Source organism: Bufo bufo, chromosome 2 (assembly GCF_905171765.1).
Source record: "Bufo bufo chromosome 2, aBufBuf1.1, whole genome shotgun sequence".
NCBI lineage: Eukaryota > Metazoa > Chordata > Amphibia > Anura > Bufonidae > Bufo > Bufo bufo.
This window is the reverse complement of record NC_053390.1, coordinates 281,180,833-281,199,407: the sequence shown is the minus strand read 5'-3', so window position 1 is coordinate 281,199,407 and position 18,575 is coordinate 281,180,833. Positions and strand designations below refer to the sequence as shown.

General features: G+C 44.2%; 1 protein-coding gene across 2 annotated transcripts in view; it reads left to right on the top strand.

The window, feature by feature from the left end:
• UBE3B (ubiquitin protein ligase E3B) overlaps positions 1–18,351 on the top strand; it is a 42,506-nt gene extending 24,155 nt beyond the window's left edge. For both annotated transcript variants that reach the window (XM_040416592.1, XM_040416593.1), the window contains exons 13-28: positions 38–207; positions 316–483; positions 649–820; positions 1,033–1,151; positions 1,452–1,566; positions 2,144–2,243; positions 4,056–4,175; positions 7,340–7,516; positions 7,591–7,701; positions 7,776–7,913; positions 8,426–8,491; positions 10,204–10,262; positions 13,924–14,106; positions 15,402–15,513; positions 16,907–16,999; positions 17,262–18,351. In XM_040416592.1, the coding sequence (XP_040272526.1) occupies positions 38–207; positions 316–483; positions 649–820; positions 1,033–1,151; positions 1,452–1,566; positions 2,144–2,243; positions 4,056–4,175; positions 7,340–7,516; positions 7,591–7,701; positions 7,776–7,913; positions 8,426–8,491; positions 10,204–10,262; positions 13,924–14,106; positions 15,402–15,513; positions 16,907–16,999; positions 17,262–17,453 (2,095 nt within the window). In that variant the 3' untranslated portion in view covers positions 17,454–18,351. The remainder of the gene's footprint in view (positions 1–37; positions 208–315; positions 484–648; positions 821–1,032; positions 1,152–1,451; positions 1,567–2,143; positions 2,244–4,055; positions 4,176–7,339; positions 7,517–7,590; positions 7,702–7,775; positions 7,914–8,425; positions 8,492–10,203; positions 10,263–13,923; positions 14,107–15,401; positions 15,514–16,906; positions 17,000–17,261) is intronic.
• The last annotated feature ends 224 nt before the right edge of the window (positions 18,352–18,575 follow it).

The window sequence follows — 18,575 nt, the reverse complement described above, 5'->3', positions numbered from 1 at the left end:
TTATTGGATCAGCTTTTTCTCCTTTATTATGTTCCAGTCTCAACGAGTCAATGCCATTGCTTACCAAGCAGCTTCAGCATTTGTGGGGTGTCCATATGATCCGCATCCTGTTCCGGGAAGTCCTCAGTAAGAAACTAGCAGAAAATCAAGATGTGTCTGTTGTGACCAACTCAAGTTCGTCTCCACAGAACAATTTACCTATGAAAAGTGAGTTGTAAGGAGAACAGGTGCACATATAGTGAATATAGGGTTTTGGATCTTTTGTTACAATTTTCTCTTTTCCCAAACATTGCCTCTTTGCACGTCTCCTTCCAGACCTGTTTAAAAGGGCATTCCAGAAATCGGCCTCAGTTCGTCATATATTGAAACCAATTGGAGGCAAAAGAGTGGACTCTCAAGAGGTGCAAAAAGTATGCAATATCTGTGTGTTGTACCAAACTGCACTTACTACCCTCACTCAGATCCGGCTTCAGATTCTTACAGGTATGTGTCGTTGCATTGGTCCTGTATGAATAACCAGAGGACCTTTTATAAAGCTGGGTTTCCTTGAATACACCAGCTCCGCTGGGCTCCCTCACTTTAAACTGTAAAATGTGTGTGGCCAGTTTGTATCAATGTGTAGAGTTCTGCCATATTTTTTTCCTGTAGGTCTAACTTACCTAGATGATCTTCTGCCCAAGTTGTGGGCTTTCATCTGTGAACTGGGACCTCAAGGAGGGTTGAAGCTTTTCCTGGAGTGCTTGAGCAATGATACTGAGGAGTCCCGCAGGCTTTTGGCCATGCTTGTCCTTTTCTGTGACTGCTCCAGGCACTTAATTACGTGAGTGTCCAACATTCACTTAATTGATGGATAATCCTTTATTTGCTGACTTTCTATATTGAAGCAATGAAAGTACACAATACTTAGATTACAACTGTATTGCTTTCCATAACATCACACTAAAAAACAACATAGAAGATCACATATTTTTACGTGCTGTAATTGTACTGGAATGTTGCAATGTCCATAGCTTTAGTGTGTCTTTGTGTCAGGATTCTGGATGATATTGAGGTGTATGAGGAGCAGATATCCTTCAAAGTGGAAGAACTTGTCACTATCTCTGCATTTCTCAACTGCTTTGTGTTCAAGATGATCTGGGATGGTATTCTGGGTAAGACAGATGGAATATTGCTGGTCTAAGCTAGCCATTATACTACCTTTTCCCTGCAAAATAAAATCCTATTGCTAAAAATTATTTTAAATATTACAGTTTACGTGCTAGGATTTTAGTCTTGATCGTCAGACAAAGTGGCCACTCTTGTCCATGGGCTGTGTCTGGTATCGCATCCCAGTACCTTTCTCCATTCCACTCCTCTGCTTTTACTTTTATTATCAGCTTTCTACTGTTTTTCTAGTTCTGTCTTATTTTAAACTCATTGAAGCAAATTGTGAAAATTTTTATTCTTTGTAGAGAATGCCAAAGGGGAAACCCTGGAGCTTTTCCATTCTGTGCACGGCTGGCTCATGGTCCTGTATGAGAGAGATTGCCGGAGGAGATTTGCCCCAGAGGAACACTGGTTGCGGAAGTGAGTTAGCTTCTAATAAAAGGGGTTTTATATGACTAACGCTTAATCACTGATGATAGATAAGAACATAGTCCCGCTCACCTGGATCTGATCATGATGCATGGAGGTGCAAAGACCATGCTTATGAGATGTACTAGTAATCCAGCATCCAGTATTGATTGAAAAATATCAGGCTTTATTTACATCCAGTTAAAATCCATATGCAGGAGAAAAACGTACTACTAACACATTTCGGACCACATACGGTCCTTCCTGGCTAGATTTGAACTGGATCTTATATACGTTATATGCCAATTCCTCACCATTTTTAAAATATTAGCTTGCGGTCAGTGAACAAGAGCACTCTTGTTTTCAGTTAAAGGCTGCAAACCAGTACATACCTAGTCCTGCCGTCACTAACTGCTGTATATCTCTGGTCGTTTTCTACAATATATCTGTCGGAATTCAGGCTGTTTAACCTTTCTTCCTTTGTTTGTAAGCTGTGAATAATGAAGCTCACTAGTCCTGGCATTGTATATCTTTGTATCAGGATATGATTGTATTCATTAGGATTTATGATTGTTATTTCTCCACACAGAGATCTTAAACCAGCTGTGCTCTTCCAAGAACTGGACAAAGAGAGAAAACGAGCCCAACTCTTACTTCAGTACCTCCCGCATGTCATCCCTCACAAAAATGTATGTGGCATTGCGTCCTTATACGCTACAATAAAGGGGTTTTCCAGGACTTTGACACTGATAACCTATCCTTAGGATAGGATAGGTTTTCAGATCAATGAGGCGCCAACACCTGACACCCCACAATCATCTGCTAGTACAAGCCGCAGGACCAGAACTGACACAGTGAACAGAGCCAGAAGACAGCTCCATACACTGTGTAGTGGTCCTGCCGAATTACTGCAGCTTAGCTCCCATTCTAGTGAATGGGAGCTGAACTGTAGTAACATGCAAGCGCTCATTACAGTGTACGGAGCTGTCTACTTCTGGCTCCATACTGTGTTAGTTTGTGTGGCTAACAGATTATCGAGTATCGGACGCCACCAGTCTGATCTTGATGACCTCTCCTAAGCACAGTATCAAACAAAAGTTGAGGAGCAGCACCCACAGACCTCACCGACCACACCGGAATGCACCAGCCAAACCACGACCGCAGATCCTCAGCAGTCCACAGATCAGCAATCGACAGAAGGTAACGGCAGCATCTCCAGTTCTTTCTTTATTGATCGTACTTAAAAGAATGTGTGCACAAAAGGCCAGACAGCAACGTTTCGGCTACATGGTAGCCTTTATCAAGCTTGATAAAGGCTACCATGTAGCCGAAACGTTGCTGTCTGGCTTTTTGTGTACACATTCTTTTAAGTATGATCAATAAAGATAGAACTGGAGATACTGCTGTTACCTTCTGTTGATTTCTCTCCTAAGGACAGGTCATCAATATCAGAGTCCTGGAATAACCCTTTAAATGTGACACATCTGTTTATTGCATTGATCTGGCCAGCAATAGCCAAACAGTGTTCAATGATGATAGCAGATTTTCCCTTGGTACTAATGATAACTGCCTCAGGAGGTATGGAGAGCACCTACTGCCATCATGCATAGTGTGCATAGAGACACACGGGCCCAACACTAGGTATCATTGTATGAGGTGCTATTAGCATCCATGGCTGTTCCTGTCTGGTATTCGTGGAGGGAACATAGGCCAGCCTTTGGTATGTCCGGGGCTTTGTGGAACTCAGGATACATTAAGTTCCGACAAGATAATGTCCACCCGCACATTGCCCACGCTATACAATGTGCTCAGGGCATCCAGCAGCTCCCCATCCAGCTCCATCACCAGATTTCTCCCCCATGCACAGCAGCCAACAATAACCTTGGCCGAACTACGGGTCCAAGAGGAAAGAGCTTGTAGTGACATCCCACTGGAGGACATCCAGTATCTGTATGACCATTGCCATGTCAGAGGGGCAGCCTGTATCACAGCAAGGAGAGATGCCACCCAGTATTACTGTGACCCTGCTCAAATACCCTGCTGCAGAACCCAAAATAAAGGGGGCGCACCACCTTGTTTGTATGATCATTGACCAAACTACTTTCCGTTTATACTTTGTCACTCTGCTTTCAATCACATTAGATTTTCCAGGTGTTCTTTTCTCATTTTCCAGCAGTGTATGTCACCTGAACCCATTCTGGTCAGTGGGTGGTGTACACGAAAATATGCTACAAGCTCCATCGAGAGAATGGACATTTGAGATCATGCTGTAGTTGGGACATGAAGAGCATCAATATCAGTTCGGTGGTGCACATGCGAGTGCTGAGGTGCCGGGAGTCAGACCTCCTCCTGTCTGAAATTGATCTGATGTTGATGACCTTAGATTAAATCTTGGCTGATTTCACAGTCTGTTATCAATGCGTTTCACATGTCTAATGTATTTTAATGCTTAGTTTCTGAAATGTTATGAAATATTGCAATCTTATCTTTATGTCCTGCAGAGAGTCCTTTTGTTCCGAAATATAGTCACCAAGGAAAAGGAGAAACTGGGTTTGGTGGAGACAAACATTGCCTCACCTCACGTAACACACATCACTATACGAAGATCACGAATGCTCGAGGTACTTTACTGTAGACGCCTTTTCTTAAATGACATATGTAGTAAAAAGGAGCTAAGCTACTTAGAAAAAGTCTGTCCCATCCAGTCTTCTCCCTTAGTGAAAAGTCCCCAAAATGTCACGGTTGTTTGTAATTCAGGGGTGGTATCTGTCAAGTTAAACATTGTGTCTAGGCTGAAGGCAGCATGTTGTGGTGCAGGAGGAGCTGAGCAGATTAATATATATTTATATGGGAAAATGTTCAGTATATTGTATTCATTTAAATTCATGCTCCTTCTGGGCTTTGAAGTCCAGGAGACGGTCCTATCAGTGACTGACAGCCTTCCCTCTATGACTGTGTATACAGATATAGCTGTCAGTCACTGACTGAAGACAAGCAGACGGTCCTATCAGTGACTGACAGCCTTCCCTCTATGACTGTGTATACAGAGATAGCTGTCAGTCACTGACTGAAGTCAAGCAGACGGTCCTATCAGTGATTGACAGCCTTCCCTCTATGACTGTGTATACAGATATAGCTGTCAGTCACTGACTGAAGACAAGCAGGCGGTCCTATCAGTGACTGACAGCCTTCCCTCTATGACTGTGTATACAGATATAGCGGTCAGTCACTGACTGAAGACAAGCAGGCGGTCCTATCAGTGAGTGACAGCCTCCCCTCTATGACTGTGTATACAGATATAGCTGTCAGTCACTGACTGAAGACAAGCAGGCGGTCCTATCAGTGATTGACAGCCTGCCCTCTATGACTGTGTATACAGATATAGCTGTCAGTCACTGACTGAAGACAAGCAGGCGGTCCTATCAGTGATTGACAGCCTGCCCTCTATGACTGTGTATACAGATATAGCTGTCAGTCACTGACTGAAGACAAGCAGGCGGTCCTATCAGTGACTGACAGCCTTTCCTCTATTACTGTGTATACAGATATAGCTGTCAGTCACTGACTGAAGACAAGCAGGCGGTCCTATCAGTGACTGCCTTCCCTCTATGACTGTGTATACAGAGATAGCTGTCAGTCACTGACTGAAGACAAGCAGACGGTCCTATCAGTGACTGACAGCCTTCCCTCTATGACTGTGTATACAGATATAGCTGTCAGTCACTGACTGAAGACAAGCAGGCGGTCCTATCAGTGACTGACAGCCTTCCCTCTATGACTGTGTATACAGATATAGCTGTCAGTCACTGACTGAAGACAAGCAGACGGTCCTATCAGTGATTGACAGCCTTCCCTCTATGACTGTGTATACAGATATAGCTGTCAGTCACTGACTGAAGACAAGCAGGCGGTCCTATCAGTGACAGCCTTCCCTCTATGACTGTGTATACATATATAGCTGTCAGTCACTGACTGAAGACAAGCAGACGGTCCTATCAGTGAGTGACAGCCTTCCCTCTATGACTGTATACAGATATAGCTGTCAGTCACTGACTGAAGACAAGCAGATGGTCCTATCAGTGACTGACAGCCTTCCCTCTATGACTGTGTATACATATATAGCTGTCAGTCACTGACTTAAGACAAGCAGGCGGTCCTATCAGTGATTGACAGCCTTCCCTCTATGACTGTGTATACAGATATAGCGGTCAGTCACTGACTGAAGACAAGCAGACGGTCCTATCAGTGAGTGACAGCCTTCCCTCTATGACTGTATACAGATATAGCTGTCAGTCACTGACTGAAGACAAGCAGACGGTCCTATCAGTGATTGACAGCCTTCCCTCTATGACTGTGTATACAGAGATAGCTGTCAATCACTGATAGGACCAACTCCTTGACTTTAGAGCCCAGAATGAGCAGGAATTTAAATGAAATACATTTTATACTGAATCTTTTCCTATAAAACTATATATCAACCTGCTCAGATCCCTCCTCTTATACTGCGGGCAGATTAATTCACATTTTCCTGGTGGCAGGTTCCCTTTAAAGCCCCATTTACACATGTTGGACTTGACACCGATTTCAGCACAAATTCTGTGGCACAATTTGTGTCGTATCTGGTGACAATCTTGGTCCCAATAATGTACACAGAGTTTTGTAACCCCCGTGCGCTGAAGAAAAAAAACTATTGCAGAAATAAGTAGCATGCTACTTATTTCAGACAGAAACGCTTGAGAAGGAAGAAATGCAGTTGCCTGGTATATATCCAGCAAGCGACAGTGCGAATTACTCAAGCTATAGGAGCAATAAACTCTTGCCAAGTCCATCAGCAAGCAATGGCTGAAGTCCTCCACCTGTTTGTCCGAAACAGGCTCGAAGCCGGGGACTGCAATACGTGGCTGCCCCGGTTGCTCGTACCACGAATCAGACCTGGGCAGCTGCGATACGTATGCTCCCAGTGCTGAAAAGGAATGCGGTTGTGTGTGTGTGTAGGGGGGTGAACAGAAAAAAGTTCCCTGGCCGGCCAGTTGGATTTGGGGGATAGAGAGGTATTGAATAGCAGGAGCTGTTTGAGCTCCACAGCGCTAGGCTCGAGCCTGTGGCTAAAGTATGTGTCTGCTCCAGGTCCGCTCGATCATAGGCCCGGAAGCCACTGGAAAGGCTGGCAGGGAAAGCAACTGGAAAGGCTGGCAGGGAATGCCCACCCCACCCACCCATCAAGAGAAGTCTTTCCTGGGCAGGGAGGGGACCAGCCTGAATGTTAAGGGAGAAAACCCCTGCAGAGCACATGGCTGGGGCAGAAAAATACTTATCTTCCGCCCCAGATCCAGCCAGGTCATCTCCTTCAGTGTGCTCTCCCTTGGGGAGGGAAGCTACGGTGGACCAGGGGCATGCACACGAGTTGACACGATCACTGGTGGGTAACAGGAGATTTATGATCTACCTTTCCTTCTAGAGGCAGAGAGCGAGCAGCAGGCTTGGTGATCCGCTGGTCTGTGTACTCGAGTGTGGGGTAACAGGAGCTTTGAAGCGCCTGTATTCATATAAAAAAGATGAAGAAAAAATAATAATTAATAATAATGTCTTACAGACACTAAGCTACAACTTATTAGCTCAGTGTCTGCAGGACGGGTATAGCTGGCAGGAGGAGCTAACACTTTTTCTCACTTAGTGTCGCCTCCTAGTGGTAGCAGCTATACCCATAGTCTTCTGCGTCCCCCAATGACATGAGTGAGAAAAATGATTTGTTAGACTGTTCATTCCTTTTGTGTTTCCTTTACAGGATGGTTACGATCAGCTGAGGCAGCTCTCCCAGAATGCCATGAAAGGAGTCATTAGAGTCAAGTTTGTCAATGACTTAGGAGTAGATGAGGCTGGAATAGACCAGGATGGCGTTTTTAAGGAATTCTTAGAGGAAATCATAAAGAAAGTATTTGATCCTGCTCTAAATCTTTTCAAGGTACTAGTAGGACCATAGTCCGTTTCCTTCGCCTCCGTGCTTCCTATATAACGTGCTTTTCTTGATTCCTGCAGACTACAAGCTCTGGAGATCGATTATACCCATCTCCTACATCTTACATCCACGAGAACTACCTCCAGTTGTTTGAGTTTGTAGGGAAAATGCTTGGAAAGGCAGTGTACGAGGTAAAATCTGGTCTTGACTTTCCACTTCGTGCACTGATGAGTTAGAATTTCAATGGCATGTCTTTCTCTTTTAGGGTATTGTGGTGGATGTTCCCTTTGCTTCGTTTTTCCTTAGCCAACTATTAGGGCACCATCACAGCATCTTCTACAGCTCTGTGGATGAGCTTCCTTCTTTGGATTCCGAGTTCTACAAGAATCTTACATCCATTAAGGTCAGAGTTGCATGACTACTTGTATCACAAACGCACTATGGGGGATATTTGTCAAAACTGATGCAAAGGAAAACTGACTTAGTTGCCCATAGCAACCAATCCGATTTCATTTCTCAGAAGTCCTTTGGAAAATGGAAGGATCAAGCTGATTGGTTGCTGTGGGCAACAAAGCCAGTTTTCCTTTTGAAACAGTTTTAATAAATCTCCCCCTCCTGCTGTAAAAGATCTTATGGCCGACAAATCCCAAACTGGGAAGTAAAAAAATTGCAGAACAAGGTTCAGACATTTCTAAAAGCTGCCCCAGTGTCTGGTATTGAATCTGTGGGCAGTTGGCTATAGTAATTTAGTCCAATATGGCTACAGACCTTTTTGAAATGTATTATTTGTACATGAATCAAGCAAAGGCGGTGAATAATACTAGTTTTGAACTATAGATATGTAGGTCACATTATGCTATATTTCAGCTTCCTTTATTAATTCTAAGCATAAAATTGTATCTTTGTATTCTACAGCGATATGATGGAGATATTAGTGATCTGGGCCTCACACTTTCTTATGATGAAGACGTGATGGGTCAGGTACATGATTTTGTCTTTGGTTTGCCAAACCGGTTGCCAAAGTTTGCTGTTTATCATTTATTGTGTGGTTTTACAGTTTTATTTTTTAGGGGTGTTACACAGGATAGCATTGGCACAACTATATCATACTTTGTCCCTAATATACAGAAGTATTTTAAAGAGGACCTTTTACTGATCCTGACATTGTGAACTAAGTATCATGACATATACAGCGGCGCCCAGGGATCTCACTGCACTTACTATTATCCCTGGGCGCCGCTCCGTTCTCCCGTTATGTCCTCCGGTATGTTCGGGGACTTGGTTATAGTAGGCGGAGACTTAGGGGCGTCTCCTCCTCCTAGGCTGTAGCGCTGGCCAATCGCATCGCAGAGCTCCCAGGCTGTGAGCTCTGCGCTGCGATTGGCCAGCGCTACAGCCTAGGAAAAGGAGACGCCCAGCAGAACAAGGGCAGACTCCACCTACTATAACCAAGTCCCCGAACATACCGGAGGACATAAGGGAAGAACGGAGCGGCGCCCAGGGATAATAAGAAGTGCAGTGGGATCCCTGGGCGCCGCTGTATATGTCATGATACTTAGTTCACAATGTCAGGATCGGTGAAAGGTCCTCTTTAAGGCCTTAAAGTGAATGTCCATGCAGTCTAAATAATAGTGCAGCCACCACTAGGGGGAGCCTACTGTATACTGTTTATACATTGAACTCACTAAAAGCATAGTATTCAGTAAGCTTCCTGTGGTGGTGACGTAAGTGCAAGGCATGATGAGTTCAGCTTATCATTGAATGTGCTATCACTGAACAAAAAAAACCTAAAAATGACCTTTTATTTATATGCAGATAAAATAATAACAAAACCCCAAACTTATGTTTATTACAGGTAAGTATCATGACTGAAGATACAGCATCAGCGCAGTATAAAATAATACGGTATCAGCAGAGAAAAGTAACCAGCCTATCATCTACATGTATGATAGACCCTAAAGAGATGCAATAAATAACCCGCAGTTGGCCGGTAAAAACTCACGGTTACTCGCATACAGATGGTCTCAGGATGTTGAGAGACTCACGGTTACACATCACCAGGTTGTCTGTGGGCCTGCAGCCGAGAAAATGGGGTGGGGAAGATGTTCTCTCCCTGGGTTATCCCTGCCTAAAAGCAGAGCACCCGCCCCGAAAGGGGCGACCCCACTTCTCGGTGGCTAAACTTTCAAACTCCCTAGGTGTCCCTGTTGAATAAACAATCCTCCTGACGCGTTTCCCCAAAAGGAGATAGCCAAAGGGTTCATCAGGGGACAGCGTTTAGCTGATGCATAACCATTATCATTGAATATGCTGTAATTTTGTTAAAGTTCCAGTGCAATAGCTGCAGCCCTCCTATAAGGCAGGTGTCTAATGTAGTCATGAGCCTAACCCCCTTCCCTTCAGAGGCTGATTGACAGCATTCTCCCTATTACTATGCAGTGACAGGGGGCTTCATCTCCTGCATACATGAGTACCTAGTAGTTTTATGTCAGATTCACATGTGGCTTCTAGCAGAGAATACCTCAAAAGGAGGCATCTTACATGTAGCACGCAGTGTCTACAGCTTTATAATATGGAACCGATTCTACATACAGTATGGTATTCTTGCGCAACAATCTTCCGCGTGCATGAGCCATAAACGTGTTTTATTCTGAATTTAATAACCACTTTTAATTTTGCATTTCTTTTATTAGCTGGTCTGTCATGAGCTGGTCCCCGGAGGGAAATCTATCACTGTTAATAATGAAAACAAGTAAGTCTAAGTACTTCTTGGGGGGGAACACTACATGAAAGACATGCCAGTTGTTCTCAAGCTATTTACAAATCTAAAACCTCTTAGAGGAATTTCTTGGTCCCCTGGAACCTAGTGTGTGAAACTGAGAAAGGGAGACTTTCTGTGGTTCTCCCCTGTAAAATCTCTTTCTTGCTGAGTTCATTGGGAGACACAGGACTGTAGGTATAGATGCTGCAAATAGGAGGTGGACACTAATGGCTGTATATCACTAGCTGATATTTCAGCCAATAATCGCTAACGTGCGTTCACAATGCTCGTTAGCGATCATGTTGCAGTGTAATACTGCTGCCGATGAATGAGCAAATGCTCATTCATTGGGCAACTCTTGCTTGCTGGCGGCAGATCATGTGATCTGCCGCTGGCAAGTATAGTATGGGGATTAACAATGGCATAGAGTTGCATCGGGTTGAAATTTTGATACCCAATCAATATTTTTGTGCCAGTATCAATTCGGTACTGGGATTTGCGTTATTATGATACCAGGCTGTGCTGCTGCTCAGCCTAGTATCATAGCGTGCGCTATGTTCTCTCCGGCCAGACAGTGAAGATGGAGGGAGCTGGTCCCTTCCTCTTATGACGCAGCCGCCGCTGAAACCAATGAAAAGAGCGGGCTCTGAAGCTGCCCGCACCACTGCCACCAATGAATGTGCGTAGGGCTGCAGTAAACGATTATTTTAGTAATCGAGTATTCTATCGATTATTTTTTACAATTAATCGAGTAATCTAATAAGAAAAAAATAATTAATAGACTGTTTTCCTTTATAAAAACTCAGACCCCCTTCCATTAGTCCCCAACGCCCTTTGTTCCCCACTGTGCGATCAGCCCAAGTGCATCAGTTCCCCCAGTGCCATCAGCTCTCCCCACCCAGTGCCATCAGCTCTGCCCCCTTGTGCCATCAGCTCTGCCCCCTTGTGCCATCAGCTCTGCCCCCCCTTGTGCCATCAGCTCTGCCCCCCCTTGTGCCATCAGCTCTGCCCCCCCCCTTGTGCCATCAGCTCTGCCCCCCCCTTGTGCCATCAGCTCTGCCCCCCCCCCCCTTGTGCCATCAGCTCTGCCCCCCCCTTGTGCCATCAGCTCTGCCCCCCCTTGTGCCATCAGCTCTGCCCCCCATTGTGCCATCAGCTCTGCCCCCCATTGTGCCATCAGCTCTGCCCCCATGCTGCTCCTGACACCCGGATTGCACAGTGTCATTGGTTACTATGACGCTGTGCACTCCAGGCGCCCGGCTTTAGTTGCGCCCCCACCCCCTCGGTTTCACCAACTTACCTTTCCAGCAGGGGCGCTGCCGACACTCCATCGTTCTGTGCTGCTCTGCTCCTGACGTCACACAGTGCGTCAGGTCACGGCGTGCGTACGTCAGGAGGTCAGAGCAGCGCGAGACCATGGACGTACTGTGGAGTGTCCGGAGGCCGCCTGCTGGAGGCCGCCTTTCAGCCCTAAATGTGCGGCTAATTAAAGCAGGAGGAGGGACTAAACTGCTGCACGGTCTGAGCTAGCTAGCAGCAGCAGCCTCCTCCTCCTCCTGAGTATCCTGTCCTCCTCAGCGTCAGCCCGGGCCCCAGCCCCAATTTGCACTGAACAGCCAACATAGCAGGTACCCCACCCCCACACAGTGCAAGAGTGATTAGCCTGCCAGGCAGCCAGTCAGATTGGGGTTAATATGACTCATTAATCCCAATCTTGCCACTGCCATGTTTTAAACATGATGTGGATCACTTATTTTTAATGTTAGGCAGGGCACTTGCTTTTGGACTGGACCCCATGTGCCTCACATTAATAGTTAGTGACCCCCAAAGTACCATCTCACATAATGGGCAACATGGGGTTAATGTGAGTTACAGAATGCAGGGCACATGGATTGGAAGTCAAAATTCATAAGACTGTGCCACTAGCAAGTGACTGTTCATGTAGCTCATGCATTAACCCCATGTTGCCCATTATGCAAGGATATAAATACTTAATAGAGTTATGATGAAGCACATGGGGGTTTTATCACTAGGAACAGTTGGACCTGTGCCTCACATTAACCCCATCATGTATCACTGTGGCAGCTTCCGATCGGAGCTATGGCATCCAGGACGGTTAAGCTTCTTTCACACTCGCTTTTGGTGCGGATCTGTCATGGATCTGCACAGACGGATCCGTTCAGCTAATACAAACGTCTGCATCCGTTCAGAATGGATCCGTTTGTATTCTCTTTAACATAGCCAAGACGGATCCGTCTTGAACACCATTGAAAGTCAATAGAGGATGGATCCGTTTTCAGTTGTGCCAGATTGTGTTATAGACAAAGTTATATAATCCAGTGCCACCCTCGACAGGAAGTCATACCCAGATCATAGACCGCTGAAGAAGGCCTTGACGGGCCGAAACGTCCGGTTGCCATATTTAATGTACATGACTACCCTATATATCCTGTAATTGCACTGGATCTTGATTACCATATGATGGAATACCAATAAAACGTCATTTAACTGGAGATAAAGAAAGCTGTGTGCTGCAATTTTCTATTATTGGATTACGACTAACAAGTCCTTGCTGGCACCAGCAACAACGGTGTGCGGTACTCCACTTTTACCAGATTGTCTAAAGTGTATGGGCATAGGTGATCAGATTGGGTAGGGTCCAGCACCCGGCACCTCCACTAACCACCTGGAAGCAGAAGACTCTGTCCACAATGTAATGGTCGTGCAGGTGTATTGCAGCTCAGCTCCCATCCTCTGCTTAGTTTCTGGGGCTGGCTGCAAACAGCTATATCCGACATTGATGACCTTATCTGGAGGATAGATCATCAATATCTTAAAGGGAACCTGTTACCATGTTCTGACATATAAAACCAAATGTACCTTAATGCTTGATTACCCTGATAGTTCCCAGCGATCGATCGTCTTATTTTCTCGCCCTATAAAGCTTTCCCGCCTTTTATGCTAATTGACAGAACAGAGTCATATCTTACATGTTTGACCGGAGAAGAGTCATATTTTCTCAGAGTCAAGCACCTCAGCTCCGCCTAAGAAACGCCCCTATAGATAAAATCTCGCGCATGCGCAATATTTATTTTGGGCGGAACATTCCAGCACCTAGTGGCGTGAGGGGGAGGGGACATACACTAAACTATCTGACTGGTCTAACAAAGAAAGGGCAAGTGCGCGATTTTGGACGAGATTACCAGCAGTGAGGGCAGAAATTGGCTGTCAATCAAAGTTTAGGGGGAGGGAAATATGCTATGATGGTGTGAGAATTATGTATGCAAATGAGCCTAACAGCGGGAAAGCGTTATAGGGCAATAAAATAGGACAGGTTAGTCCTGAGAAGATTATGGATCGATCGCTGGGAACTATCAGGGTAATCAAGCATTAGCTACATTCGGTTTTATATATGTCAGAACATGGTGACAGGTTCCCTTTAAAGCTAGAATAACAATTTAAGTGTAGAAACAGCAATAACAGTGGATAATATAAGGTAATAATGGTTATCCTGCTGGTTTTATATGAAGTACGGTAGTAGTAGTATTTTAGCTTACATTTCCTATTTCTTTATTTTACATATATATATAGTTACCTCTTCATTTATGCGGTGTGTTCTCTTGCACAGACTGTTTCCCTTTCTGTTCTTTAGGATCAGTTACATCCACCTTATGGCTCACTTCCGCATGCACACACAGATTAAGAACCAGGCAGCTGCTCTCATCAGCGGTTTCCGCTCTATCATCCGGCCTGAGTGGATACGTATGTTCTCAGCACCCGAGTTGCAGCGTCTTATATCAGGGGATAATGCGGAGATTGACTTGGATGACCTCAAGTGAGTTCAATAATGAAATGAGATACTCTATATTTTCTGCCAAATGTTACACTTGGATTTATTTTAGAGAGGTTTCTCTTATGTTGCACTGTAGACTTGATGCTTGTCTTCAGCGTATCCATAATATGCTGGTCTCTTACTGCAGTGTGATACCAAATTAAGTATACAGATGTTTGTCTAAATGCAGGTGGGAAAACCAATTTAACATATCATGTACAGTCAGGATAACGCTTTACAAATGGACTTAAAGGCCTTGTTCAGCTTTGAAACAATTTTCAGCAGCCCTCTCCTCCACGCTAGACTTGTGGAGGGAAGCCTCCTTACCTGCTCCCCGATGATCGGTTCTGGTTCCCCAGGCAACTTCCCTATTGCAAGGGCAACGTCCGTGCGGCGGCCGGGATGGATCAAGACCCATTCAGCTTGAATGGGTCCGTGATCCGTACGCACCGCAAAAAATAGAACATGTTCTATTTTTTGTGGTGTGGAGGCACGGACAGAAACACCACGGAAGCACTCCGTAGTGCTTCCATGGGGTTCCGTGCCTCCGTTCCGCACCGCAGCTTCGGATTGCGGACCCATTCAAGTGTTTGCGGGCCGCAATACGGCCATGGCCGGGCAACGGCCGTGTGCATGAGGCCTTAAACAGGATTAGTAAACCTGCTTCAATGTCTCTAGTTTGGATGTGTCAGTGATGTTTCAAGGTTCTCAAAATCATTGGATGTTCACCTAGAGCAGTGATGGCGAACCTATGGCATGGGTGCCAAAGGCGGCACTCAGAGCCCTCTATGTGGGCACCCACGCCCTGGAAAAAGTCTATGGCGTAGCAATATGTCTTAGACTTTTCCTGCCATTCATCATCCCCAGGACACACTTTGAACAGCACAGGCAGCGCATTAAATGTAGGCTATTAATCTATTATAGATAAATGATAAAGGACATGAAAGATATATTATATTGGTATTTAGGTTAAATTGCCGTGTTGGCACTTTGCGATAAATAAGTGGGTATTTGGTTGCAGTTTTGTGCACTCGGTCTCTAAAAGGTTCACCATCACTAACCTAGAGGGTATAGATGGCACTACAGAGTTATATAGATGGTGCTACAGATTTCTTCCTTGTGGAGCAGAGAGTAAGCAGTTCCCTAAAACTTCTACTAGTTGGATCTCTTCAATAACAGTATTTGTTGGGATCGATATATGATATAAATCAGTAGTATTGTGTATGGAGGAAGCTGAGTTATTATAATTTCAGCTAAAAAAGAAAAAAAAATCCACTTTATATATTTTTTTTTAACAGAAAGCACACTGTGTACTATGGAGGTTTCCATGGCAGTCATCGCGTTATTGTGTGGCTTTGGGATATTTTAGCGAATGATTTCAACTCGGAGGAAAAAGCCATGTTTCTGAAGGTAATGTCATTTTTCATAGTATTAACCTTGTCTGTACAATCTGTGCTGACATCTTCCTTAGATGTCTTGGTCTGGCATGTTTACAAGGTGCTTATTGGGTTCCATGGCAGCTAGGGACCTGAAAAAGGTCGCCAGGTCTGCCAGTGGCATCTGCCTATTAGGTCATGCTTAATATTCTTGAACATTTTACCTGCAATCTAATGATTACAGATATTAAGCCCCTAGTGGGACAAAGAAAAAATGAAAAACAAGCTTCAAGGGGTTGTCTCACTTTTGTAAGTGGTATTTATCATGTAAAGAAAGTTAATACAATGCACTTACTAATTGCTTCCTTTGCTGGCTGGATTCATTTTTTCATCACATTATACACTGCTTGTTTCCATGGTTACGACCACCCTGCAGTCCACCAATGGTGGCCGTGCTTGCATACTGTAGGAAAAAGCACTAGCTTATGTGCACTCCCACGGTCCCAGCCACCAGAGAGGCCGGCGCTTTTTCCTATAGTGAGCAAGCACTGCTGCTGGATTGCAGGGTGGTCATAACCATGGAAACGAGCAGTGTATAATGTGATGGAAAAATGAATCCAGCCAGCAAAGGAGGCAATATCGACAATCACAATACATTAGTAAGTTGTATTAAACTTTGTTTTTAATTAGTAAAAAACAAACAAAAATAAATTGTATTGTGCCAATTTTGGTCGTTCTTTTTTCCCCATTTACACCCGTGAATCATTTCCAAAAATGAAACTTGAAATGAAATAAATTATATAGTTGAAATGAAATATAAATTATATATACCCTGGAATGGTATTAATAAAAACTACAATTCTCCCCACAGAAAAACAAGCAGTGGTACAGCTTTGTCAATGGAAATATAAAGTCATGGTTATTGGAATGTCTTGATGAAAGAATGTAAAATTCGCCTGGTTCTGAAGGCCCAAAATACACTGGTCATTAAATGGGTTGTGCCAATGCCAAGTTTAAAATGATTCCCTATCCACAAAATAGGGGATAACTAGTTGATCACTGGGGGTCCAGCCAATGGGACCCCCACTCATTGTAAGAACGAGGGTCCCATTTCCCTGTTCTGATGGAGCAGCAGGTTTTGCTTGCGCACAGTCGCTCTATTCATTCTCTATGGAAGCATTGTACTCGGCTATCTCCGTCACTCCCATAGAGAATAACTGGAACAGCAGAGTGTATGCACGACCTGCCGCTCCATCAAAACAGGGGAATGGGTCCCCCTTTCTTATGATTGGTGGCGGCCCCAGCTGTCAAAACCACAGAGATCAGCTAGTAATCCTCTATTTAAAGAATAGGGGATGAATTTGGCCCAACCCCTTTAAGGGTTGTACCATGTGAATATTCTGATATTATATTGTTTCCTCTTTCAGTTTGTCACTAGCTGCTCCCGACCTCCTCTTTTAGGCTTTGCCTACCTCAAGCCTCCATTCTCCATTCGCTGTGTGGAGGTGTCAGATGATCAGGTGAGACCCTTATTAACAGGTAGCCATTTTTAGGGATGGATATTGCAATAATTAATGTAACAGTGTGTCTGCCCTCAACTGCCAGATGACATTACATTTCATCTTTTTGTTTCACGGTACAGTTTATAAGTTCATTGTATATGTCAGGAGATTTTCCCAGAGTATATGACCACAGTGTGAACAGAGCCTTATTATATTCACCTTAACTTTGCCCTAAAAATGGTTTAACCTTTCAAAAAAAATGCTTTAATCTTCATTTCAGGATACCGGGGACACCTTGGGTAGCGTTCTACGTGGCTTCTTTACGATTAGGAAAAGAGAACCCGGAGGCCGCCTTCCCACCTCTTCTACTTGTTTTAACCTCCTAAAACTTCCCAACTACAGCAAGAAGGTTATCCTGCGAGAGAAACTCCGTTACGCCATCAGCATGAACACGGGCTTTGAACTGTCATAGCGCTTTTTGTTTGACTTTAACCGTGAAGTCCCAAATTTCCCCCACCCCTCGGGTCTGTACCATGTTCCAGAGCAATTTATGAAGGATTACATATATGACGCTCTAAGATATCTACTCCCCCATGTCCAGCCCCATCAGGTTTGAAACATGCCGACTTATTTCTGAAGGAAGCACAACTGATACTTTAATTGTAAACGTTTGACTTGTTTTTCTAGTATAATTAACTCAATGGGTTTTCATTTTTCAGAGATTCATGTAAAATTTATAGCTAGAAATTAGATGAAAGTAGGTGGTTTTAAGAAATGGTATTATGCTTAGACCTCAGAGATTTACAGATTGCAGAGTCTTAGAAGTTCTGTAGACACTATGGGGTGGATTTACTAAGACTGGAGTGTCATAAAAAGACCACTGGAGTAAGATGCACCACATTTATTAAGTCGTACATGCCCCTTCCACTAAGCCCCACCCCATTTTCTTGCCACATCTGAAAAGTGATGGGAAGCACAAAAAGACTCAAGTTATAGTGCAAATATAGCATGCACCATAACTTGTCACATTTTTTTACATCACAAAAGTGCTGCCAAGGCTTTAATAAGTCTCCAGTGTCTTTTTTGCAGTTGAGTCCAGTATCTGCCATTTTACACAGGCCAGATCTTTGCACAGACCAGGATTTTTAAAGAGGACCAGTTACCACGAAATGCAGTGCAATCTGCAGGCAGCATGTATAGAGTAGGAGGAGCTGAGCAGATTGATATATAGTTTTATGGGAAAAGATTCAGTAAAACGTGTAGTTTTTACATTTATATCTCTGCTCTTTCAGTACTCTATCACCGACCTCATGTATGTATCAGTGACTGACAACTATCTATGTATACACACTTACACAGAGAATACTATCAATCACTGATAACACATCCCGTGTGTACAGCTATCAGTGACTGACAGCTATCTCTATATACAAACTTACACAGAGAATACTATCAATCACTGAATACACCTCCCCATGTACAACTATCAGTGACTGACAGCTATCTATGTATACACACTTACACAGAGAATACTACCAATCACTGATAACACCTCCCCTGTATGCAGCTATTAGTGACTGACAGCTATCTCTGT